Below are 27,211 nucleotides of genomic sequence, written 5' to 3'. Positions count from 1 at the left end.
GAAACCAAAATTGATTACATCCATCTGCTAGTTTGTAGTTTTCTTCTTTCCTGCCTTTCCATACTTAGGTCATGCGATTCAACTGAGCAAACTCCATCCAGTGATGAAGACCCCAAGATGCTAGTTAGTGGACCATGAGTTTAGATTATTTTGTCAGTGTGTAGTCTCATCTGCAGGCTTTTCTCTCAAACAATGATGTCCTAAGGATGTGAAGAACAACATACTTTTTGTTCAGTGACAGCAGTACTGTAAATGATAATTCATTTTGGTGTTAAAATTATGAACATTTAGTTGAGTCTATAGAGCCTTGTCTTGAGTTTGATAAACAACTGTCTTCAGGAATAGTGATCATATTGTGACAAGTTTACAATATAAGATCTAAAAAATATACGATGGCATATTAATGTCATCGCACTGATAATTTTAAGGATTTAAATCCCTGAGCAAGACCTTTGAATCCTCATTTACAATAAACACTGCAGTTCTCCAGTGTAGTTGCTAGTTTTTGAGATTTGGCTCAGTCTGTATCACAGCTGGCAGAATGCAGGTTTGCATAACTGATCAGAGTGTCAAGCACAGAGGTGAGAAGAGAGGACAAAGAGTCAACAACCTTGGACAGAATTGACGCAGAGAAACAGCGCTGTGATCTGACTGTTAGATCAACAATGACGAGGCCTGGGCCCAGACTGTCTTCTGCTGATAGTGGCAAAAGATAAAGCATAGCAGAGTAGAGCAAGGGTTTGCTTTGGTAGACTGGTTTCTGATTCTCTGGCAATTCAAGCAGCCACTACTGTAAATCACAACTGCAAAGGGAGATGAATTGAATCATATTAAGTTGAACAGCAATACACAGCATTTGTCAACTTTAATACCAGCCTGCCCTTTTTTTTTTTTTTTTTTCCCCAATCTGAATTTGGCAAGTGACATAAGGAAGGTCTCATAAAGCTAGATGGTCACAGTGTGAGATGCATCAGTCGAAAAAACAGCAACATTAGGTTTAATGTCAAGGGGAACGCTCTTAAAAACCACATTCATTATAAATAAGGTTCTAGAGCAAAAAGTATACTTTTATCCAGATGCAAACCTGCAATATCTTTACATCATATTAACTAGCCGTGCAGGGCCAAAGCACTGTTGCAGGGCATAATAAAACAGGGGTCAATGTGTTACTTAAAGGACAGTTTGGCGGGGATGGAAATATTAGCCAATACTTAGACACCTATGACACACTATTACAGCTGAATATCTAGATTTACATTTTGTATTCTTTAAAGACCTTCTAAGAACACAATCTCTTGCATCTGAATTTTTACAGAACTTTGTTTTGTCACACAGGAAACTGAAATGACCAGATATACCCAGCAGTTACTTCTCTGTAATTTCCATGTCTGAGTGGGTGTGTGTTTATGCTTCTAGCCTACTCCACAAAATGAGGCCAATCTGATCAGTGTTCTGTCCACTTGAGAATTTCACACATTTGAGAGGGTGAGACAAAGAGCCAAAGACAGGGAGACAGAGAGAGGCTGTGTAAGCTGCAATAGTACACAGTTGCAGAGGCAAATAAAACTAAAGTCCGACCAATAAGAGATTTTGGAGATTACAACTATCGTTTCGTTTTAACATAACACATACACTTACTACATCGACTGATTAAATTCTACCAAAGAGTAAAAGACAAATTATGCACATTAGCAGCTTATTCCACAGTTGAACAACAGAAACTGCTGACCACATCACCGTTTCCTCTTTTGTGAAAAATGAACTCAAATGCTACATAGAAATTGAATCAACTGAGCCTTCTGGACAATTATGTAATTTTGACAAAATTTCCTACTTCTGTATCATATGCTGTAATATCATATCACTTCTCAGCAAACAATACCAGCCCTCTTTTAAATTGGACAGGTTTTCCATGAAAATGTGTTAGGCTTTTCATAGCATGCAGCATTGCTACAGGATAGATGGACAGATAAACTCCATTTGTAGAGAAATAAAAGACTGGATTTATATTTACCATCTGAAAAGGGCAAGTAGTTGAGTCTTCCTGTTTTGTGATTTGCCTTGAGAAATTTGTCCAGAAAGAAGCTTTGTATTCAGCTTTTGAAGAATTCAGTATGAGTCAATAATCACAGATGGTCTTCAGGGGCCACAACTTCAACAAACCAACAAAGCCATGTAAAACTGCATCTTAGAGGTAAGATCATCTACAATCAGGCCAAAGAAAATGACTGAAAACCAGAATAAACTTCACAGTGATGCTGTTCTGAGAGTGGTTAACAAGGTTAAACCACTGGTTTGTATCACATTTTGTGAAGCACTGTACTCTTTTCGTTTCTAGATCTGTGTTGTGCTTTGTGTTTCTGGGAGTGGTGATGAGGGAGGTGGAGAAAGAATGTCTGTTATTTTAGGAGAGTGTTGCTACTGAGGTGCAGCTCACTCATTGGGTGTCTATTCCTGAATGTGTATTTGTTTATTTACCTGCATCTTTGGTTACACCTTGGCAATCAACCATGCTGTGGAAACCACACAGTAGTGCCAAGGTGTACACACATACCTATACACACACCCGTAACGTACCCGCACAAGCTACAGAGACCTGTAGAGCACGCTCTATCACACATACTTCACATGTGCATACCCTGTAAGATCTTACTGCAATTGACGTAAAACAGCAATTCCACAAATCAGTCGATCTGCACCACTATACAGAAAGATCAAAAGCAACACGGAGCACTGAGCACAACAATTCTGCAGCTGCAACCAAACCACTGACAAGATCAGCACCACCCGTCTCTGCTTTTCCGAAACACATGCTGCTTTCTCCCCACAACCTAACCCCTTCTCTCTTTTTCTCTCTCTCACACACACACACACACACACACGCCCACACACACACACACACACGACGGATTTTCACATATTTAATTTCCTCTCCTCTCATGGTGTAACATAGATATGAACACTTATTCTCTCATACACTTTATACTTTAGTATATTCCCTAACATCTTGCATTATTGCTAATCCTCTCTACCATTTTAAGACTTTTAGAGCAGTATACAGTTTTAGATACAATGGGCTTTAAAGAACAAATGTTTAATAGAAATGTCATAGTTTTCATAGTTGGACATTTTGCCACAAAGCACTGGGGTGCAAAAAAGTAAGGGAAGCAGCAAAAGGCCACTACAGTAATCAAGCAGAAACTCCTTGAACTTTGTCCTTCAGTGTGTGTTCATGCAAAGCAAGGCTGCAGTTTAATAGTGCTGCTGTTGAATGCATTGTACTGTGAATGAGATATAGGGGTACATGTATAGCAAAGTGTGAAAGACTAATGGATTTTATTCAACCATGAAAAGATGATTTAAGGGCAGGTGCTTTATTCTGACCTTGATGTCAGTCACAACGCTACCACCGCATCTAAATCAGCCAAGGAGTGACTCTCCGGGCTTATCACTGCTGAGGGCTAGCGGTGTGTGAATATGTGCAGTGAGAGGAACTGATGACTAGGCTAAGTAGACTAGGCCAGCAGTCTCATCTGAAGGCCCTGGCTAGGTCTCACACACAAAATAAAACACCTATATCAGCTCATTGGCTGTGGTGCTGTGGTCAGCAGTAAAGGCTTTTCTTATTCAGCTTGCTGATTTAAGTACAATCTGCCCAATGCGAGTGGAAGTGAAGGAGAGCGCTCAGAGAGACAGAAAAGGTAAGGGTGGAGAGAGGGAGGGGTAACAAAAAAACCAAGGAAAAGGTAAGAACCAGAGACAGAAGAGCGAGAGTAAGACATAAAAAGAGTGCAAACACCAACTCGGAGAGACAATGGTGTGGAGAGAAGAAAATGGAAAAAAGATGTTGAAGGAGCAAATGAGGAACTTTTAGCTCTACTATTACAAAATGCTGCCGTATGATTTCCATACAGCTACAGTACATTTGCCCTCAACAGATTTAGTTACATTTCTAAAGGGGAAGCAAGCTAAAATGTTAAAAAGAAAAAGACAAATGTACAAAGACAGTGAAAAGATAGAGTACTCTCAATTACTTATTCTTATACATTACTCATGCCCCAGACCTCTCAAAAATAAATTGACACTCACAAATATCGGCTCACTAATGTCGCTGTGAGTTAAGAATTAAATAACATACTTTTAGGGATTAAAAACAAAGATTTTGCTGAAAGATGACTAAGTCTAGAGGGAAGGCTTGAGATCAGTTTTCATTGTACAGTTTTTTGTTTGCTTTTTTTTAAAAACTGATCTGAGCAGTTTTGGTGCTGAGATCAAGCTCTGTAATTATAAGTATTATATGGTCTTCTACGAGGAACAGACGGAGTCCGGACAAAGAATTCAGGTGATAAGATGTTAATGTATGTACACATTTGTAGTTGTAATCAAAATTTAACTGTATTTATCCCATATAGGGAAACTAAATTTACAAACTGTGAGACAGAAGTTAGGGCCACAAGACAGATTAAATGGAAACACTACTCAGGATGACTGTGACATCTCAGAATAAAATGATGATGCAAATTGAACATATAAACACATTTGTCAAGAACAAGAACCAAAAAATCTCAGAAACAGGAAACAAAGGCTAAAACAGTTTACTCAATAATACTGTTTAATTGGGTAATCTAGGTGTGGCGCATCAACATTGAAAAATAAAATATGATGCTGAAAATAAAGTAAAGCCAGCACAACACCTAATCTTTAAAACATGATTCTGAGGATGATCAACATCTGGAATTCACCTACTTGCACACAGTAAAACATGCATGTGAACATGTACACACATTTAGTATGCAAATGTGTAACACACAGGGTGCATGTTACACGTTTGCTGATACCACACCTCCCAAATAGTATTTTCACACTAGAGGTGGACTGATTTGTTTTTTTCAGGGCCAATACCGATTGATTGGAGACCAATAACAATTATTTATAGAATGAATAATGAAAATCAAAATTTTAGTTTCAGAATTTACAGTAACACATACTAACACCAAACTTCCTTTAAATGCCTTTAGACACCCACTAGCCCCAACATTAAAACCGGTTATCGATTTTAATGTTGTGGCTGATCAGTGTATGTTTAATTAAATACTGAAAAACTGAACATTTCAACATTTACAGTTAGGTCCATAAGTATTTGGACACTATTTGGCCTCTGAAAATGAGGGACTATGTATAAAAATGGCTGTAATTTCTAACTGGTTAATGTGATATTCTTGTTAAACCCCTTGATTTAAAGCTGAAAGTCTACACTTCAAACACATCTCAATGGCTTCATTTCAAATCCATCGTTGTGGTGTACAGAGGCAAAATCACAAAAATTGAGTCACTCCCCAAATACTTATGGACCTAACTGTATATTTTGAAAACTAGAGTTCAGGGAGCTCCTATGAGCATTTCTCATTAACTCTAATGATATTTTAAATAGATTAAAAGAATCAGCTGAATAGCTCCCCACAGGTTTTTTTTCCTGTAAAAATTAATAAATGAAGTAAAAATACATAAACTAACTTGTCAAAATAGTTCGTGCACACAACTGCATTACTTCACGATAAAAATGTAACTTAGATAAAAACAAAGGTGATGAAATGTGCAGTGTTATAGATTAAAGCAAGTTTAAAGGCCCTGAACGTTGATTATCATACTGTAGTGACATAAAGGGAAACCAAAGGGTCCTTGGAAGTTTGCCACCATAAAAAAGTGTGATGATGCCACTGCCAAAAGGACAAAGTATGTCAACAAAGGATATATGGGAAGCCACTTGAATGAAGAAGTAAATATTTTTAATTGCTCTGATAGTGCATATATAAATGCACTTTATCACTGCATCTTTAATCTTGTATCTAATAGAGCATGTGTTAAACGACAAGCAGAGGTGCCATGCTGCTAGACACACCACCTCAATGACTAGATAGGTTACATAGAAAAAAAAACGTCTGTAATCTTGGGTAATAATCAATACAGAGAAGCTTCTAACTCTGATGTGAGTAGGACCTAGGTAGGACACTAATGAGTAATACAGAAAAAGGACAGTTTCTGCATACGCATGTACAAACATAAGAACAACGAACTGAGAATGCCGACCAAAAGATTAGAGCTGGTACCAGAGCCTTCCTCGGGGACAGAGTTCATTAGGCATTCCAAAGAGAGAACACATCCAGTACTGACCTCAGCTGACCTACTGCAGCCTGGGAGAGTACAACCCTCATTCAGCACATGCTGAGAACCATGGTACACTCAACTTTTAAATGCAACACAGATTTCCTGTAGCAAGGATACACGGTTTTCCCCTAAAATACATATCTCTCTGTTCACCAAAATGAATATGGAAAAATATTCAGGTCAAGGTCATACACTGTCACGAAAAAGTAAGTGAACCTTTTAGAATTATCTGCATTTATGTATAATTTAAATTATGGGCGGATCTTCGTCTAGGTTACAATTATCTACAAACATCTATTTTAAGTAATAACACACAAATGATTGTATTGTTCTTGTCTATATTAAATACATCATTCTAACATTCACGGTGAGGGCTGTAAAAAGTATGTGAAACCCTCAGCTACTGACATCAGTTAAAGCTATTATAGTCAGGAGGTAGCAAACCTGGAGTCCAATCAGTGAAGCAAGATTGTACTTGTGGATTAGAGCTACTTAACGTATAAGTTTGCTAATGTGACCCATGCCTCGCAAAAAAAGAGATTTTTCGAAGCCTTACTATCAAGAATTGTTGATTTGCATTATCTTGAAAGTGTTGCAAAGTAATAACAAATAGTTTAGATATTACTCAGTCCACAGTTAGACGAATTGTCTATAAATGAAGATGATGATTGGCTACTCTCCCTAGAAAACAGCACCCAGCTAAGATGCCTCCAAAGGCACAACACAGAATGCTTAATGAGGTTAAATAAAAAACAACCCTAGAGTAACAAGTTATGGCTTAAAGGAATCATTGGCGCTGGTTAAAATCTCTACTCATAAATTTACTATATGTAAATCACAGTGCATGGTTGTGTGGTGTCAGGTTTTCCACTGCAGGACACCGCGGAGGAAGTTGTGGTCACTGCACCCCAGAAGTTTAACAAAGAGCATCTTGACACTCCTCAATGCTACTGGGGAAATGTTTTATGGACTGATGAAATTACAGTTGAATTGTTGGGGAGGAACATGCAGCTACACACCAACATGAAAACATCCTCCAAACAGTTAAGTACGGTGAAGGGAGCGTTAGATTTGGGGCTACGTATGGCCTTGACAGCTTTCCATCATCAAGGTGAAAATTAATTCCCAAGTTTATCAAAGTGTATCACTGGAATATATCAGGGTGGCTGTCTGCCATCTAAAGTTCAGTAGAAATTGGGTGATGCTGCAGGACAATAACCCTAAAAAGCGGGTTATTGTCCTGTAAATCTACTACAAAATGATTTCAAACAAAGAAAATCCACCCTTTGGAGTGGAGTGTAAGGAAGAATGGTTCAAAAATTCCTCTTGAACATTTTGCAGGTCTGATCCGCAGCTATCAGAAGCACTTGTCTGAGGTTAATCCATGGAGTTCATTTACTTTTTCCATCAGACCTGTCAGTGTTTAATGGGTATGTTCAATAAAAACACAAAATATTATAATTGTTTCTATGTTATTCGCTTAAGTAAATTGTGTCTGTCTATAGTTGTGACTTAGATGATTATCAAAATAAATCTTATGACCAATTAATGCAGAAAACCAAGTCATTCCAAACGGTGCACATCATTTTTATTGCCCTGTATAAAAAATTTTAAAAAAGGATACAGCCTCAAACAGCTTTGAATGTGGTCCATGCAACAAAGCATACAATGAAAATATAAGATTGCATACTAAAGGTTTCCCATTTCAAAGATATAATATTTTAGTGACGGTAGTGCATCTGAGGGTGAACATGTGCCCAGCATATTGCTATTTAAAAACCAGTAATTTTGTCATTATGATGATACTATTCATCATTTTGGATTTGACACACTAAGTGAAAACAGTTATAGGTATTGGACTCGCTTAAAGCAAAGTCAACAAAACAACTGCAAAACCCGATATTTGAAGAAGGGTACTCAAAGGGGCGAACAACAAGTTTATACTTTTAACTTTGTTTAAACATCTACAGTCCAACATTTTAAAGTAAGAATTTGTGGCATTTTTGATAACCTGGTAAGGACAAGTGTTTGGCCTGAGCCTACCACCAGTATTACACCGCATTTTGTGACCCATCAGTTTCTGTAACCTGTAGCAGTGCAATGATGAGTTCACCTTCAGGTAATATTAGTGCATTGTGCATGCAAAACATCAGCGGTTCTGAGAGGACTTCCGGGTCACGCTCAAGATTGCAGCTTGTTTAGTGCTCCCCGGTGGTTTAGTAAAATAACCCTGAGATCATTTCAGATAATATCAGTGTGTGTTTTTGTACATGATGGAAAGCAGGGTCGCTCCAAGAAGTAAGAAAAAAATGTCTAATACTGAAAAAACACTGATGAAGGGACACTACAAAGCAACATTAGATGAAGTAGCTCCCTGACCACGAGGTGAGTGAGGAAGATGGAGTCGTCAATGCTAGCCCACTAAGTATGCTAAAGGAACTCAGGGACTTCAGGCGGGACAATAAACAACAGTTTAAAGAGATTAAACAAGAACTGTGCAGAACAAACAACAGACTGGACGAGGCTGATGGGCAAATTGATGAAGCAGAAACAGTACTGAAGGCAGCTGCAAAACTACTGAAACAGCTCTCACAGTGCCAAAACCAGCAGGAAGGCAAAACCAATTGACCACGAAGGATGGGCTTGCCAAGATAGTATTCGGATTTATGGCATAACCGAATAGGCAGAGGGTAACTCCATTTCCCTGGAAAACATACTGAGGGATTCGCTTGATTTTCCACATGATATGGAGCACAATATCGAGAGAACACACAGTGCTCTGGCACCCAAACCCACCAACCCACAGGCAAAGCCCTGGTCTATCCTTGCCAAGTTAGCAAGCTAAAGAGCAAAAGAAGAGGTTATCCGGAAAGCTTAGCAGAAAAAAAGAGGTCTTCTAGAACAATACCCACTTCTACATGGTCCACAGAAAAAGTTAAGTTCCAGACCCCCTACCAAACAAAACTACAGATTTCTACAGTGACTGTACCATCTGTATCATAGCACATGCGTGTATTTCCAGTTACCATCATACCTGCCCCAGCCAGCCTGGACTGGTGGGATATTCAACTCTAATCAACATGGCAGGTGGTCGGGGGCCAACATGCTGGAGCTTCAAACACAACTGACAGTGCCACAAGCAAAAAAAAACCCTGCACGAATTCAGATCCCTACAAATGAATGAATGATGGGAAAAAGCCTAATTAAGACAGTGATGCAGATTTTGATAATGATGAGTTTCTGGTAGTTTGTTCCGTTTTCTGGTTACTGGCCTGTTTACATTATATAACCAGTGAATTTGACTTAATTTGAAGTTTTACAACTCCTACATATAACTCCTAAGCTATATAAAGTTGTCAGAACACAAAAAGTTTCAATTATGAGTGTAACTGTTATGCAGCCATTTCAGAGAGCCCTACTCTTTGTAAAGATTAGGATTTCCCTTTATGGATGCTCTGACATCTCTAGCCCCTCAAAGGCTTTTTTAGAATGAGCCTCAATATTGGAAGCAAAAGACTAAGAAATTTAATGACATTCTGTTTCGAATCCTTTTGTCACTATCCTTATTTTATGTTAATCTCTCGATGTTCACAAGAGTTATAGGGATGTATAACGTTTTGCATGCTGGTCATTGTGCACCTGTAGAGGACCGTGGCTAATAACCATAACCTTAAAATGATTTAATTTAACATAAATGGGTTCCTAAATCAGGCAAGAAGAGAAGGAAGATTTTGAGGAGAATGCACAACTTGTATTAAAGGTTAAATTAAAGTATTTTAAACTACTTACAATTTAAAACAAGAATGAAATATGAAATAAAAATGTTTCTAGAAGAAAATGACAATGGAGAGGTCGACTGAAAAATCGTATGGAATGCACTGAGAGCTGTTGTTAGGGGGAAAATTATATCTTTCTGTGCATGTAAAAAGAAAGAAACACAATAATGATTATCACAACTAAACAAAGAATTACAAGACCTTGAGACAAAACAAAAAAAAATGAGCCAAACCCAAATCTTACTTTAAAACTAAAGAAAATTAGGGATTGAATACATTTTCTGTACTCACATAAAATAAAATAAAAAAATGATTCTTAAATAGCCAATTAATTCTTTTGTTACACAAAACAGTTGAAATTTGTTGTACTACTGCACTGAGTGAAATAAAAACAGTATCTTCATTTCCAACCAAACAAACCACTGAAATAAATTCAATAAGGGACTCAAATTCAGATATGATAAATGCTATTAAACCACATTCCAACTGGGGAGATTAAAACCTACTCACCAAATATAGTGGGACATTAATTTATATATATTAGACTTCTTACTTAGTTTAAAGGGTAAAATGTAAATGAATCAACTTGCTTTCTCATCCTTTCCTTTCCTTTATACTGAGTCTTCAGTTGTGAAGTCTACAACAAAGTCACGAGCAACTGTGTTTGTTTTTCTTCCATGTTTTACATTTTTAGTTTTAGAGCAAAGAATTATGTAACCATGTCCATTCACAGCAACACCTCAGCATATGATTTTGACTGACGGTTATGTCACCTTAGAGCTTATCAGGGTTTATCATCTTTAGTTTTGCCTATAACATATTGTCTCACATTAATGTTATGCTAGTTAAACCTTCTATAATAGTTTCTATATACTTTGAGTGATAAACTACATAATCTGCCATTCATAAAATGTGTGTAACACTTGCTTCAGCAACAACACTACTACAACAGGCCCAAGAGTTTATTTAATCCCCCTTATGTGTATGACAGTTTCTGTACTAAGAAAAAGGCACTTGGGGCAAACAAAAACCCATTTCAAGAGCCTATATTGCAAAAGACTGACATTGTCCGCTCAACGTGAAAAGCACATCTTACACCTTCAAAAACAGACTCATACCTACATACAAATAAAACAAACCAACTAAACAAGCAATCAGTTAAACAGACTTGACTATCTGCCTGCCATTTTGACATGCCGGTTAAACATAAGCCTGCTCAGATCAACTCCAAACTAAAGGGGAAATTATAAAGGGTACACCTCTCCTAGACCAAGGAAAGTAAACCAGCGCCTTTCATTAGTTAGGAGTCGGAAAGAAGAGGACCACCCAGAGTGACTCAGCAGTGCAGATGAATGCCTATCATTCCCCTCAGTTGATAATTAGAGCTGGGATTCTACTAGGTCTAAAGTTAGCCAGCAGAGACTCACTAGTGAACTGTGTTTCCATAAGTGGTAAGCAGTGTGTGCAGGGTTACATATGAGTGGGGCGAAGGAAATCACCCACAAACACACTGTAAGGTCTCCATCAGCTACTGTCTGGTGTGGTAGTCATGCCACAGCACAATGTGAAATTTGTTATCCTATTTCATAGGATTTCGGCTGTAACACATATAGAAGAGGCACAAATAAAACACAAGGAGGTAAATACATATGGTGATATAGAGAAACATCTAGGAACAAACTGAAAAACATTAGATCCAAAGTTGGACTGGTAGAGGGATAGGTATACAGGCAGGGAGACAACAGTGATGACAGGCTAAGAGTGAGACTGGCACACAGACAAATGTGAACAGTGAAACATGCAGCAGCTGAGCCAGTCTAGTCGGCCAGTCAGTATCACTCCAGCTGCATTCCTGACCTGCCTGTCTCCAGTGTAATGTTGCCTCTATGCACATTCCTGGGCTTCTATGGGGCTGGGGACAGTCACTGCATTAGTGAGGCTTCCACTGCATCATGAACAGACACAGAGCAACCTCCTGGCAGGCAAGCTGAGCAGCTATTGACTGATGTGGGATGAAAGTCAAACAGTGTCCTCTCCTTTTCACCAAAGTGTGGAGCAAGCTCAACACTGTGGGTGTGGTCAGTGGCTGTATTTAAAATGACAGGTTTAACCTTGTGCTAGTGTGGTCGGCCACAACATTCAAACCAGGAAACGGTTTCAATATTGTGGCTGATCGGTGTATAAAGCCTCTCGGCAACAAATAATCAAAAAACTTGGTCATCCATTGTGTTTTGACTCTGACCCTTCAAGATACAAAGGATTAAAAACAGAGCAAACAACAGCAACCACAACAACGGCAGTCTTAACAGGGAAGGCATTGTTGAATGTACAAAGACAGGCAAGGCAGGCCGACGGGAAGAAAAGGAAAAGTTTCCAACCCCAACAAAGCCAGTACAGTCTGCAGCTGCCCCCTCCTCCCAGTCTTCCCCCCTTTCCTCCCCCACTTCACTCAAGAGGGGAGGAAATGAGGTAAGCATCCTGGCATTTCTGCTCAGCTGAGAGAGCCAAGAGCTCAGGAAGAGGGTGTGAATTTGAATGGAATGAACTGGTAAATTGGGAGTGTTTGATATATTTCCCCTGGTAATGCTTAAGAAAGATACAAAAAAATATATATGTAAATGTAAGGATGGAGTGGTATAACAATATGAGAAATAAGACCATAAAGATTTGTTAAGTGGGAGAGATTTTGCCACACCGTTAATACCAACATCTGAGATAGAGACAGGTACCAGAAAACCCACAGTTAATGTATAAAAGCCATCTTTCTAACCATCTACTTTGCTGTCCTATGCTCAAACAAGCATCTGCCACTAGATCAGTGTAAGAGCAGGGCTGTACACTTCAACTGTGACTGTACTGCATTTATGCTTACACAGGTTGATTTTCACAGAAAAGTGAAAAACAACTCTTGTCTTTTTTTAGCAATACTGTGATGATAATGGCCCAAATTAATGTGAAAATGCATAGTTTTAAGTCAAGTAAAAATGAAATTTTCTTGGAAATTTCCTCGATATCCTGAAGTGGTGTGCAACAGTCACAGCAATACTCATTATTGCCAGACTTAGTGGGGTGGTGTAATTTGATTTGTCTTTCCAAAACCAAAAATTTATATGCACAAGTGTAAGGAATGAATTATACAGAATATTTATCCATTTTAACGTAAGCCACTAACTAGAGCTCTAATGAAGTCAATTAATGAACAATTAATCGCCATTTATTTTGATAATCAATTAATTGTTTAAGTGTTTTTTCAAACAAAGATTCTAGAAATGTGAGTTCCATGTGAAAGAATGTTAGGATTTGCTGCTTTTCTTGGTTTTACATTATAGTTAATTGAAAATTCTTGAGTTTGGCACTGTTGGTCGGACAAAAAAAAAAAAAAAAAAAAAGACGTGATGAAGTCACTTTGGGATCTGGGATATTGTAACAGCAATTTTTCAGTTTTCTGTGCCTGGCTGACTTGCTTACTACCCACAGTAGTAAAACCTTGTATTATGTCTGAGTCCAGGGACAGTGTATCATTAGTTAGCTGCAATATTCTGTGGGGTTAAAGGTTACATTATAAAAAGCTTTGTTCACAACTGGCTCATCCACTATGCGGTAACCAATCCCCTAAATCAGACTTGAGGGTAACAGCAGCTCGCTCATGCTCTGCTAAAGTCATAATGTAGTTTGCATCCTCACTCTTTTCCCTTGCAAAAGTGAAACATTTGAAAGTACTGCACTAACAACTAAGCCTAAATCAAACAACTGTGTTGCTTGTCCAAGAATGTTTTTTTTAATTTATTTATTTTTATAAAGCATCCAAAACAGGGTTATATTTGACAGAAATAACACTCTGATAATACTATACTATAATACTAAGGTTAACTAGCTCTACCCTGCAAAACAAAAACAAAGCTGCTTCTTTGTTTCCAAATCTTCTGCACAGATCATGTACTGGAGATTTTCAAAACAAATCAGATGGAATCATTATGTCTACCACAGTTTCAACCAACTCTGAGGTAGCACTAATGGCCACCTACAGCTGAGTCAATCTGCAAGCAACTTCTGCCTGATATGAAGTACCCATTGTTTCGAAAATACTATTACTATGAATTGCAACTGATATCATTGAACACTGCATTATTGAACACTAAAATTGAAAGCTTGACAGTTGTAACAACATAACTAATGGGGTGGGGCTTAGTGAAGTCTGATGCAAAAGTAATGAGCAGCAAATGAAAGCTCATGAAAGAAACCATCTGCAGCACTATATAGTGGCTGATGACGTGAGATCCTCCATTGTACTAAGTAACTGAGTATTTCTGCATTGTAGTTCAGAAGTCTTTGTTTTTGTGAGGAGTTCAGAAATTATATACAGGTTGTTACTAGAAAATATCTATGAATTTACACCTGACAAACTACCAACCACTTCAGGAGTTGGTATGTCTGATCAAACCGCCATCCTACTTCAATGCATCAAATATACATTTGAAGGTTCCTGATAATCCATGATGCATGTCATAATCAATGACAGCACCCTGATGCATTGGCCACCACCTAGCCTTGCAGCTGTGTTTACCATAGTGCAAGAGAGGCAGATCACACACAGGTCCTGACAAACACACAGAGAACACAGGTCAGGTTGCCATGCTGGGCTAATGACCTTTCTTTGGAAGAACACGCAGGTCTGGAAAACATGCTGCAAAGCCTAGGTAGGCCTCTGAAACCCAAACACCAATGACTCCGGAGGTCGGCCTCTAGCACTCATAAAACACAATACATGTGGTCTCATCCGAATAAATATTTGTGGGGAGTGTCATCCGTAGTAGTCAGTAGTGCTGAGCCATAAAGCAATGGCCATAATTTTCTACATATTTTCTCCTAAATTATGAAATATCATTTGTTGGTTAAGTATACAGCAGAATTACATTCTTTCTAAAAGCGCTCCCAAAAAAAACATCCAAATAGAAGGCATAATCTTAACCTCTTTCCACGTTCCATTTGTCCAGTTCTTTGCAGTGTAAACAAATACACACTATGTAATAGAGAAGGGCAGAAAGATTGTAAAGTGAACGAGTAAGTTGATAGCCAATTCAGAGAGTATAGAGAAAGTACATCAAACATGATCAAATTGTACATATGTACACATCAGTGATTTGGCATTCTTGAAGTTATTCACATTTTCACCTAAAACTGAAGACTGTTCATTGAAATATGCCCAAAAAAGCATCCCAACAAAGATGAGCAATGCCAGATATAGGCTAAAAAGGTTACAACTGCCTCGATAGGCCAAAAACTGTGGATCATTGCTCATGGAAACATCTTTGGAAACATTAAGGATAAGAAAGTGCTCTAAGACAGAGCTTTGCCACTGAAAGGTGCAGTAAAATGTAAGGACCTAGTTGCTGCCATATGCAACTAGTTTTTAACAGTGCAAACAATCTTTGGGACAATATACAGTACTTGGTAGATATACCACAAATGCCACCTGCTAAACTGTGGGCTACTCTGGGTAGTCAAACTGTCAAACTGTCAAGAAGAAAATCAAAAAACATCACATTTATCCAGTAACCAGAGAACACAGCAAGTCTCACAAACAACAATTTACATCATAACTAACAGTTTTACAATACCAAGAATTTTGGTTATGTACTTGTTACAAATGTTTTAATAAACCATTCCCATCATTTATGTTTTCAGTATTGAAATACAATTGTGATAACACTGTCAGCTATAAGGCCCAGCAGTAGACATGTGTGTTCAAAACACCTCATATCCTAAAAAGAGCAAAACTTTACATCCTTGACTAAATGACCGTGGGAGAAATGCATTCTGGCATTCTTTGCTTTTATTCTGGCTCATTTCTTAACTTAGCTCAAAAGTATGTGGACTATGCTTTGGTCCCCACAATAAAGAGAACCCAGAGTATTACAGCTTGTGGCTGCATAATCCCTCCCGATTTCTGATATACTGCCTTGCCACTACCAGCAAACAACGATGACAGGGCAGCTGCCTTGTGTGTCAAAATGTATAACCCGAGTGTTGGGTCTTTCTTCAGCCAAGGATGATAAGCCAAGCAGAAGAACTACGCAGGCAGGCAGCTGGGGAACTAAGACAACTTCTACTCTGCTTCACAACGTATATAATTACTATAATAGCACAGTTCACAATGACTTATTAACAAACATGGTATAGCCAATTATAGGCTAACGAAACTCAAGTATGTGATGTCTACACTGAGTATTACTATACAAATATTCCCATAAAGACTAAAACTGAGGTCTCCCACACATTGCCCTACTTGTAAACATACTCAGTGACCATTGTATAATGAAAGACTTGGCTAGGATTAGGAACTTAATTAGCAATGGTAGCTGAGCCAGACATTTTCTGAATACTTCACCTGCATACTGAATAAGATGTGCTCTAACTTAAGATTCCAGATTTAAGCAGAGGCTGATTAATGGCACAAGAACTGCAGCTTCATTTGTATGTGTGCCTCCCTGGCATACAAATATCCAACTTCCATTTATAAGATATATCACAAAGCTGATCAGATTGACCCAAGGACCATGTTGGTTCTTCTCCTGCTGATCGAGATCTGCTGTTATCAGTTGCTAATTCATAGCCTTTGCAAGTAATATGTCTAGTCTTCATTACCCCTAAGCTATATCCATATTTGTATTATGTGTGTTTTTTATTTAAGTGAGCAGTGGTCTCCATCTTTATCTTGGATTGGCAAGTATTACAAGAAGCATCCCAGGTTGTGACAAAATTGTCTTTGTAACTCCTGAAAAAAAACCCAACAATACAGAAGAATAAGATGTGCAAAGCAAACTCTTACCAACTGTTCCATTTGTCAAAAAAAAAAAAAAAAATCCGGGAGGGAGATTAAAGACCTGGCTACCCAACTGAGAGACTTCTCATATTAATCACTGACACATATCCCTGTTTTACATTTTAGTTTAATTCTCAGAAATTAAAACTTTTTTCTGTTGCTGCTTTCTGATTTTATCATGTCATGGCAGTCATTAGCAAACCAGCCCCGCTGCCCAAGTTGAACACACTGCTGAAGTACTTGACGCTGATTAAATACAACTCAACGTCTTCAATTGGCTACAAACTAAAGTCAAGCGATTCATATATTGGTATTGGCTACAAGTCCCAACATTTGTTATAATTTAAAGGGTTATGATAATGCCAAGGTTTTGTACTGTTACTTGACTTCGACTTCTCTATAACGTTAGACTGATAGCTAGGTTAGCTACGTAGTTAACTGTGTTTAATGCCACTTTACGTTACCTAACAAATTATCACTATCTGGTACACGTCCAAACAGAAAATAGGACACATGACGTTAGCAAAATATAATTGGTTATGAACCAGTAGAAATGTTCCATAGGTCTCAGCTTGCCTGACTGAAGGTATCCAGAATACCAGCCAGCTAAGTACCAAACACAACGAGCGTTAGCAGCTGGCTAGCAAGGTTAGCTAGAAACGATGAGAACGTACCGTCTGTTGCTACTGACAATTGTTCCGGAGACAGTAACAAAGAAGAAAGAAATCGTTCTGCTTTCCAAAAACGATTTTAAGTTCAGTAATCAGTCACCCCGCTGCAGTGCCGCAAATTACGTCCCCACTGCTACTAGCACTTATTTTCCTGTCTTAGGTCCCACCTATCCGTTCCGTTTCGAACGACAACAGCTCCTACGGAGCTCGCTCCGTTGTTCACTGTTCTCGTTCTAGCTCAGAAATTCAAATCGCATCGCGAGATTTTGACCATAGTTCAATAAGCCTAATGGTCTCTGCCTGATGGTCCAGGTTTTTTGGTTTCTGTCACGTTTCCGTTACAAAAGAGCTCATATGTAACTTGTTAAACAGATGTATAATAATAATAATAATAATAATAATAATAATTCATTATTAAGTAATTGACTGAAAACATAAGTACAAACTATTTTTATTGCTACCTTGATGTCTATGTATAACGTAAAAAGGAAATACACGTTTCACAGATTTCCAGTGTTTGCCTTGTATTTTCTGTTTTCTACTTTTATCTAAAATATTCGCTATGTTGTAAAATTATATATATACATATCTATATATATAGATATGTATATATATAGATATATAGATATATTCTGTATACCAATCAAGGGTAAACAGAATAATGCCTGATGTCATCTTCAAGCCACGGGGCTTCAAATGCTTCTCTGTGCATAGCAACTGGCTAAACAGCCGTAAAACCAATCATCAGGCGAAATAAACAGTCCTTCATAAATATCATTAATAAACTGTATTACTAAGCCTGAGAGATCAAAGTAAGTTAAACTACCAAGCATGAAGAAAAAATTTATGGATTACATCAAACATTGTGCATATTAGAGCACAATGTATTCATTAAAGACAAGCTATAAGGCTATAAGCTCACTCATGTCTCAGAAATCATATCCCTTACATCATAAATATATATAATCACCATACAATTTATTAGGAACACCGTTCTAACACTGGGTAGGGCCTCCCTTTAATCTCAAACCAGCCTCAGTTCTTCGTGGCCTGGATTCCACAAGATGTTTGAAACATTCCTTTGAGATTCTGCTCCATGTTGACGTGACTGCATCACATCATTTCTGCAGGTTTTTCAGCTGCACATTCATGATGCAAATCTCCTGCTGTACCACATCCCAAAGGGGTTCTACTGGATTCACTGTACACTGAGCTGTCATGTTGATGAAACCAGTTGGAGACTGTTGCTTTGTGACATGGTACATTATCATGCTGGAAGCAGCCATTAGAAGATGGTGAATTGTGGCCATGAAGGGAGGCACATGGTCAGCAACAATACTCAATCTGACCACTCATCAAAAAGGTTTCCGTCTGCAGACCTGCCGATCAGTGGATGTTTTTGAAATTTTTTTAGCATAAATACACCATACACCACCATGATGGAACACATTTAAAAAAAATAAAAAAAACCCACACACAAAAAAACAAAGTTTAAAATCAGTGCAGATAAGACAACATACATGCTGACACCAATATCTGAGATAGCTCAATATTGGCCAACCAATATATCAGTCAGGCTCTTCTCTTGACACCTTCACTTTGTCAGTTCCAAGACATTGCACAAGGTCCTGTGTCTTGGAGGGATTAACTGTCACCGAAAGCAACTGACCTGGTGGAAGACAACTGCTCTGTGAATATTTAGTATTTGTGTAGACCCCAGACCATCCTGGTTTGACATATCGCCAATATATGAACCATAACTTGCGACTACAAACATTAACTCTTACAAAAACATCTTCCCAATCAGCGCAGTTTAATGAAATAAATCTGACAGTGTTCTGTAAAGACATATACAATATCAAACTGGTGTAAATGTTTTGTGTACTTCTATTACTGCGATAATTGAAATTCATGGGGACAATAACACTGAGTCATGAAACAGAGAGGCATATATTTTGAATGAGAATTTATTACAGCCAGTAGTTTACGATACAAATCACCTCTCAAAAACGCTCAGCTACCACCTTCCTGAACATGGCTGATATTCTGAGCACTGACACAGTAAAATGACATAAAACAGAGGAATGCATTCAAATTTATAATTTCAATTTTCTCTATTTTGCTTTTTTTTTTTTCAACAAATTTTTTTTTTTTTTTTATAATCAAGGTCTAGTCAAACCATCCCTAGACCTGGCAGAGTCAATTGTTTTCTTCTTTTTTTAAGAAATAATTTATCATTTTGCGATGTTTTCAGAGTTTTAGCTTTTTCAATGTTTAATTTTTTTTTCTCTTTTTCCATCGGTGAAGCAGGTTTCAAAATGCTCAATCTGTAAAACAAAAAAGGATGTAAACTGTAGTTCATTTACTTGTATCTTTTCATCTGTGCTATCAAGAACTTAAAGAGAATAAAAGAATAAGAATAAAATCACTCAACCACACAAACCTTAAACACTGGGAACACCAGCGGGGGTAGTGGACTTCTGAGCAGCCTCCTTGGCCTGGTGGGCCTGAAGCACAGCAACAGCCTCATCCACCTGAAACAACAAAACACTTAATGGATCTCTGCATACGGAGAATTTCACGTTAAACCCTTTCAAGCTTCATGATAAGCTCAACAGGCTAGTTTGTTCACTGAGTCCTCCTTTGTGGAGATGCAACACAGCAACCAGTGCAAATCTAGAGGAACAGACTTCAAAGATGAGCAAATTCAAAGGAGAAAATAATCTCAGTCAACAAGCTTCCAGAGATATATCTAACAGATTAGCCATTAACTGACCTTTGAGCGCAACGACTCAGGTGACTCCAGCATGTGAAGAAGCTCGGAGTTGTCGATCTCCAGTAGCATACCGGTGATCTTGCCTGCCAGACTGGGGTGCATGTTCTGGATCAGGGGAAACAGACGCTCACCTAAAGAAGAACAGTTATCAACAAACACTTTAAATACAACTGCATTCAATGTATGAAACCATATCTAACATGTAAAATAACTTGTTGACTAGAAAGAATTCTATCGATTTCCCAAAAACACCTCTGTTCACGTCAGATCGTTGTAAATCAGAGCAGGTAAAGTACTAACCCAGCATCTGCTTCTGTTCCTGAGGAGGGGCAGCAGCCAACATGGAGGCAGTCAGGGGCTCCTGTCCTTGGACATGGACAGCAGGCTAAAGATTGGAAAAAAAGATTTGAGCTGAGGGACAAATTCTAGCCACATGTAAAAACTTGAGTGATTTTTGGTTAAAAAGGAAAAATAAAAAGCCTAGTTATGGACATCAAAAGTAACAGATTCCTATACCATCCTGTGGGCGATGCTTTGTCATACAGTATCGATTTCACCCTTTACACAGAAAAAATTTTAACGCAGTAACTATGTCACTTTTTTTTAAATCCAGCCATTCCCGAGCACCAGCTCCAGTCTGATACACTGTTCGCACTAAATACACGTAAACCATGCTCAACCGGCACTGCAGTCTGAAATCTAGATGGTTCGAGTTTTGCTGTCAGGAAGCAGTAAATGTAGTCAAAAGCACATTTCTTATTTAATCACCACCAGTTACTGGAAAATCCAAACCAATTTGCAATGAAAATGTTTAGAAATGAAAACCACGTTACCATTTTTTTCAATATCTGAAAAAGTGGAAGTCAATGGAATTCTTACCTGCTGCATGGTGACCTGTGGCTGGGAGGCCATGTGCTGCTGGGGGTTGCGCACACTGGCAGCATATTTGTACTGAGGCATGGCACGCACTGGGGCAGCAGTAGCTGAAGCACTGGCAGGGCGCTGGCTCAGGGCCTGGGTGGCTGACATGGAAGGAGAAAGAGGCACTTAATCAAAACTTCATCTAGTGACAAACAAGAAGTGACAAAGGTACAAAATATAGGAGATTCTTGTGTTCAGAAAACTGAAATACTTACGCATACGCTGGGAAGCCATCATGCGTGGGACCTGGGTGTTGGTGGTGGTGGTGGGACGGATGGTGTTAAAGGTCTGGGGCCTTGGAGCTGATGGGCGCATAGCACTGGGCATGTTTTGGAAGTCTGGAGGAAGGGAAACCAACATTAGAGATCCATAATGTCACAATTAAATTCTTTCAATCTTAAAGAGGCAGCTGGTTATCAATTTACAGCATCACTTAGCATTCCAATTAGATAGAATAGAATGGCCAGACTTCAATTAGCTATAATCACACAGAATTAGTGCCGGGAGGTTCAAGTGTTATTTTACCTATAAATACATTGTGTATTTAAAGTTTTCAAATATTTCGTTAGGACACCAGAGTGCAGGGCACACAAACATGGTATGTGGGTATCAAGTGGAAGTGAAACAATGTGCTTCATTTTCCTCCCAGAATGTTCAACTGTGGGCTACATAAAGCTGATAGATTATGAAATTGAGTCTTTTTTTTTTTTTTTACTTAACTTACTGTGATAATTGTGTTGATGCTATGTGTGCACTTTTACAGTACATTAACAAAACTCTTCCAGATCATTTGTATGTTGTATCATGACAGTAGCAGAAATAAATGGCCTGGGGAAAATAAAAGTCATCAAATCAAAATGCGAAATAATTAACACCAAAAGGCACTAAAAGCTGTCTATCTTAACCAAACTGTAGCAGCGTGTCTCTCTAGAGTCCACGTGCAGCAGGAATCAAGAGTGAAATCCACAGGCTAACAAGAACTCAGTCTATTGTCTGACTCTGGTACATGAACAAATCTGGTGAGGCTCGTAGCTACCAATCAAGCCAAACCAATGTTGTGCAGCATTCTTTGGCGTACAGGCTGAAGTTTGACATGTACTGGTAGTGACGAGTACAGCAAGTATGTGCTAGAGCTGGTACCAGCAGCAGAATCGAATATATGGCTTAGTAGTACTGAATCGTCTCAGCAGCAGGTGCATACATCTAAACTCAGTCACAAAGTACTGATGTGTGTGTGTTTGTAACACTATTTAAGCATTTAAAATGCTTTCATTTTATTAGTTTGGCAACATCTTAAAGCCAAGTACACGGGAAAAGGCAAAAGCTTTTGTATTTGTCAGATTCAGAGTGCAAGAATATGGCTTTTTCCTGGAGGCAGGAGGCTGCAGTGTGAACTCAATTCATATTGAACTCCCAAAAGTACAAGTTGAAAAGATTTCAAGAGCTATACAAAGGTGGCTACTTACGCTGAGGACGCACTCCTTGAGTGGCCCAACGGGGGCTTGGGCGGAGCTGCGCCAGTTGGTTGGTGGAGTAGTATGCTGCACGGTTCTGGGCCTGAGAAGGACAGAGGAAAAGACTTATAATTGTATTGTCTCTTACTGCCAAGGAACGGAAAATTATTTTTCCCATTATTCATTTCCCTACAACCAGCATATCATCTAAAGTTTTTTCATGTATATTCAGCAATTTGACTGACTCACCTGAGGTATAGCCGCCATGAAATAGCCTGAGGGTGGGGCAGGCTGGTAAGGGTTCAGAACAGGGTTGGGCACAGCGCGGACAGTGGCCATCCTCTGCATGTACTGGTTGGTTAGGTGGGCCTGACGCTCCTCCTTGCGCTGGGCCAGGGCCACATACAGTGGTTTTGTAGCAACAATACGCCCGTTCATCTCTGTTACAGCTTTGGTGGCCTCCTCTGGGGAAGAGAAGCACACAAAGCCAAAGCCTTTGCTGCGGCCACCCTCCATCATCACCTATCGGAGGAGAAACTGATTAGCATTTATTTTGACAAATTATCTTGTTACTCACCATAAAATTACATCAACTAACTAAATTTGTCATCAAGTCTTGAAAAATTTCAACATTACAAATTAAGTACACCAATCTTTACCTTAGCACTTGTTATGGTTCCAAATGGAGAGAATTCTTTACGCAGACGCTCATCATCTAGGCCGTCATCCAGGTTTTTCACATACAGATTGACACCCTAGCACATGAACATTGACAGTGAGATTGTAATCTCAGGAATAAGTCAGATCCACTCTTAGTCTCGCAGAGCCAGCCGTAACTGTATCTGGAGACAGACTAGTTGATAAGAGGTTTTGGATGGCAGCAAAATTTGCGCCTGACACAGCTGTACTTGAAGCATTTGTTCCAATATTATACAAGTATTACCTCCGTTAAAACCAGCCCTGTTATATTGTCTACTGAATTAAATTCCTCTGAAAGAGTAAGAGGCCAACAAACCTGGTATCTGGTCATGCGATCTTGTTTCATCTGCTCAAATTTGCGCTTGAGCTCGTTCTGACGCTCCCCTTTCTTCTGTGCCCGGCCCACATACACTTGCCTGCCATTCAGTTCTTTACCATTCATGTCATCCACAGCCTGCAATGATATTAAACAGAGGTCCACTGAAACAGGCTAAAACAAGTGATGTTTACATGGATTCAAGCCAACAGCAGACGTTACCGGGACAAGTGCGGGGATGTTTAATCTTTCAAAAACTGTAGATAAACATTGAGGGGGCAATTTCCCGAAAAAAAAAGAATGTGGAGTTGATTCTAACCTTCTGTGCATCTTCATGTCTCTCGAAGCTAACAAAGCCAAATCCCTTGGATTTGCCACTCTCATCAGTCATAACCCGGATACTGAGCGCAGGCCCTATAAATTCAACAGCGACACATTTAACAGGCCAAATCAAAATGGTAACATGCCTAATTGTAAACCTGTTGTCTTTGAAATCTTATCGTCTTACCATATTTACCAAACAACTCCTTCAGCTTCTCGTCATCCATGTCCTCCCCAAAGTTCTTGATGTAAACGTTGGTAAACTCTCTGGCACGTGCCCCAAGCTCAGCCTCCCTCTCCTTACGTGATTTGAAGCGTCCAACAAATCTATTGGTCAAATAACGTGAAAAATTTAGAACAAACCCCAAATGCTGAGACAAAACTTTGTCACAACTTGATTCCTTAACTCATGAATTACCATAATGTTCCAGTAACTTTTGCTGTCCAGAGCTGTTCAGAAAAATCTCTCTAATGCATTTCTTTATTTGCCTCCCCAGACTAAATTATTCTGATAGAAAAAGTGCATTGACTGAAAAGTGTTATCCAGCATTACTTCCAGTGTAGGACACACTTGGCTTTTTACACCTGCAATGTGCGTAATTGACAGGTGGGTTTGCAGACAAGATGCAGTTAAACAAACAAAAAAAACAACAAAAAAACAACAAACTTTGATTAGATGTAAAATTCACAGTAATCAAACACCCCCCAATATTGACGTAATTATTGTCCCACTTACACTTTTCTGTCATTGAGCAACATGCCATTCATTTTCTCTATGGCCCGCTCAGCAGCCTCGTGGGTCTCAAAGTGCACAAAGCCGTAACCCTTTGAGCCATTTTCATCACAAACCACCTTGGAAAAGGGAGATTTGCATGTCAAAGACAATCCTAAAACATCATGCATTGCAAAAACACACACACGCACGCACACACACACACTCTACTTCAACTTGCTGCATTCTTTAGTCATGCAAAATAGTCGTCTATAAAGCACTCTTAAAACAAAAAACAGGCAGACAAAATTAATGCAGCCTTGCCTACCTTGCATGACAGGATGTTTCCAAATGCAGAGAAGGTGTCATAGAGTGCCTTGTTATCAATGGACTTGTCCAGGTTCTTGATGAAGATGTTGCCCACTCCACTCTTCCTCAGGGAGGGGTCACGCTGAGACCACATGATGCGGAGAGGCCTGCCTTTGATCACATCAAAATTCATGGTGTCCAGGGCGCGCTCAGCTGAAAACAGATGACAAAACTTCTGACACTAGTTTCATGTCTTTTTCATACTGCAATAACTTCAGTGCTTCTATAGAAGTAAACGTTTTTTTTTAAAAATCCTCTTTCATGACATGTCAGTAATTTCACGACAGGTGTATGATATTTTATAGAACATTATCTGAAATCATTATATTATGACACACAAATAAACTGACTAATACCTCAATAGTGCTAAGTGAAACATAAGATACCATATAACTGAATGCACAGTCCGTGTTTAAAATGGAGTAGGGTGGTTCAACATCCCTCGTTAGCTGCGCTTACTTAATCTAGTTATGACAAACCTACCATCAGCAGGCTGCTGGAAGTTGACATAGGCATAGCCAAGGGATCGGCGGGTGATCATGTCTCTGCACACCCTGATGGACAGAATTGGCCCAGCCGGGCTGAATTTCTCGTAGAGCATGGCCTCGGTAACGTCTGGATGCAGGTCTCCCACATAGAGGGAGGCCATTGGGTAGCTAGGCGCGCTGGGATTCATGTCAGACGCCGCGTGTTATCAGGCAATACGACTGTAAGGTGGTAATAGCTCGATATTTTGTAGACAACAGTCAGCCAATATTAGTTTCCTATATGGAGGGGTTCTTTTACTCGGTCTCTTCGACAGCTTCACAAAAATTGAGAGCGCAGACACTAATACTAGCTATCTTAAGTTAGCAACGTGGGCTAGCTAGCTTGATTAGCAAAATGTCGGAGCGTGGCCTAAGCAATGGTACTCGCACGCTCCACAATTCTGAATCTGTACTTTTTCAGTCAGTATGCTGAATTGCCGGTAGTATACGACACAAATGCTCCAATTTACAATGATAACTGGAATGACAAAGCCCTTACAGGGAGAAATAAGTGGTTAACAATATAACTGGCTAACGTTAATTACACACGCTTTCAACAATGACGCTAACTGTTCAACGTGCTAACGTTCTACTCGCTCCGTCTTTCGTTCTTTTTCGAAGGTAGCGTCTTCTTCGCGTTGCTTGGGTTGGCAAATGAAATCCTGCTTCACCGATTTTTATTTTTCTTATAAAAATATGTCTGCGTGTGCGCTCTAGCTTTTGGTTTGTTTCATAATAATAAAATGTGTGCCGAGACTAGCTCCGGAGCACACCCTACGCAGACGGATTACGGGAATGAAAGGAAGGTCGGTAGAGGTTGTTTCCCGATTGCAGTCGAAACTACTGCGCGTTCACCACCAAGGTTGACGTCACACATCTCGCGATATTTTATATTTGATTTAATTCGTCTAGTACGGATAAATTGCGATGGCTCAGCTCCAGTCTGCTATTTCAGCACATAAGAAATGTTTCGATGTCCAACAGCTTTAGACATCTACTACTCTGAGCTCTCTTGCTTTTAACTGTATTATGCGCCCATTACCACGTTTCTCTGTGACAGCAAAACTATGAAATTACCATCTTGTCTTCATAAGCGTTGTAAATGAAAGAACTGTTGCTATTGATCTTCCGAGGATTGCATTTTTTCTGTGGACATTTATGAATCCAATAGTGTTTCCAGTACATATTTAAGGCCACTTTGGCTTGACAGCTTACATTTAATGCTTGACACTCAACTTGACTGAAATAAAAGGGAGTACCACCGTCGGCGCCTAAAGCCAGCTCTTCCGAATATCACATCCTTCCTTTAAGTTTATGGACACTTAAGAATCAAGTGGTGCTGCCTGCAAATATTTGATTTAGGGCTACTGTAGGACAATGAAAGAGTTAGCCTACAGAAATATTGCAGGGTTAAAAATTGTATCAAGGAAACGCTATTCCTATGTAGTCTAATAAAAAGGATCACTGGATGAACTTGATCCTTTTAATGTTAAGACCATCATCTATTCTTATTGATGAACCCGATAGTGATGGTAATGGTAAATATTGCATGTTTGCCTTACAAATAATTAAAATGCAAAACGTACACGACTACATGCTACATTCTACAGCCATTGTTTTTTAATGGACACAACCTTGTTTTGGAGGATTCTGACAGGTCCTTCCGAAATACAATATAGCC

The 27,211-nt window shown here is 39.1% G+C and overlaps 2 protein-coding genes across 2 annotated transcripts in view; both read right to left on the bottom strand.

The window, feature by feature from the left end:
- The window catches only part of LOC120784768 (E3 ubiquitin-protein ligase RNF19A-like), a 34,890-nt gene extending 17,389 nt beyond the window's left edge, over positions 1 to 17,501 (bottom strand). Inside the window, exons 1-2 of the mRNA XM_040118834.1 lie at positions 17,439 to 17,501; positions 16,771 to 16,773 (exon numbers count right to left, since the gene is read on the bottom strand). The gene's annotated coding sequence lies outside the window, so the exon portion shown is untranslated. The remainder of the gene's footprint in view (positions 1 to 16,770; positions 16,774 to 17,438) is intronic.
- Positions 17,502 to 19,558: 2,057 nt separating this feature from the next.
- On the bottom strand, positions 19,559 to 26,385 carry LOC120784333 (polyadenylate-binding protein 1A). The gene is made up of 15 exons (XM_040118053.1): positions 25,487 to 26,385; positions 24,963 to 25,156; positions 24,659 to 24,774; positions 24,110 to 24,249; positions 23,921 to 24,015; positions 23,602 to 23,739; positions 23,246 to 23,341; positions 22,836 to 23,108; positions 22,599 to 22,689; positions 21,348 to 21,470; positions 21,091 to 21,233; positions 20,512 to 20,596; positions 20,212 to 20,342; positions 19,879 to 19,969; positions 19,559 to 19,762 (listed from the first exon to the last, which is right to left on the bottom strand). Exons 1-14 carry the CDS (start codon positions 25,677 to 25,679, stop codon positions 19,880 to 19,882), a joined length of 1,908 nt encoding a protein of 635 aa, XP_039973987.1. The 5' UTR covers positions 25,680 to 26,385; the 3' UTR covers positions 19,559 to 19,762; position 19,879.
- Positions 26,386 to 27,211: the final 826 nt, after the last annotated feature.

Source organism: Xiphias gladius, chromosome 22, assembly GCF_016859285.1.
Source record: "Xiphias gladius isolate SHS-SW01 ecotype Sanya breed wild chromosome 22, ASM1685928v1, whole genome shotgun sequence".
NCBI lineage: Eukaryota > Metazoa > Chordata > Actinopteri > Istiophoriformes > Xiphiidae > Xiphias > Xiphias gladius.
This window is presented reverse-complemented; position numbering and strand designations above follow the sequence as displayed.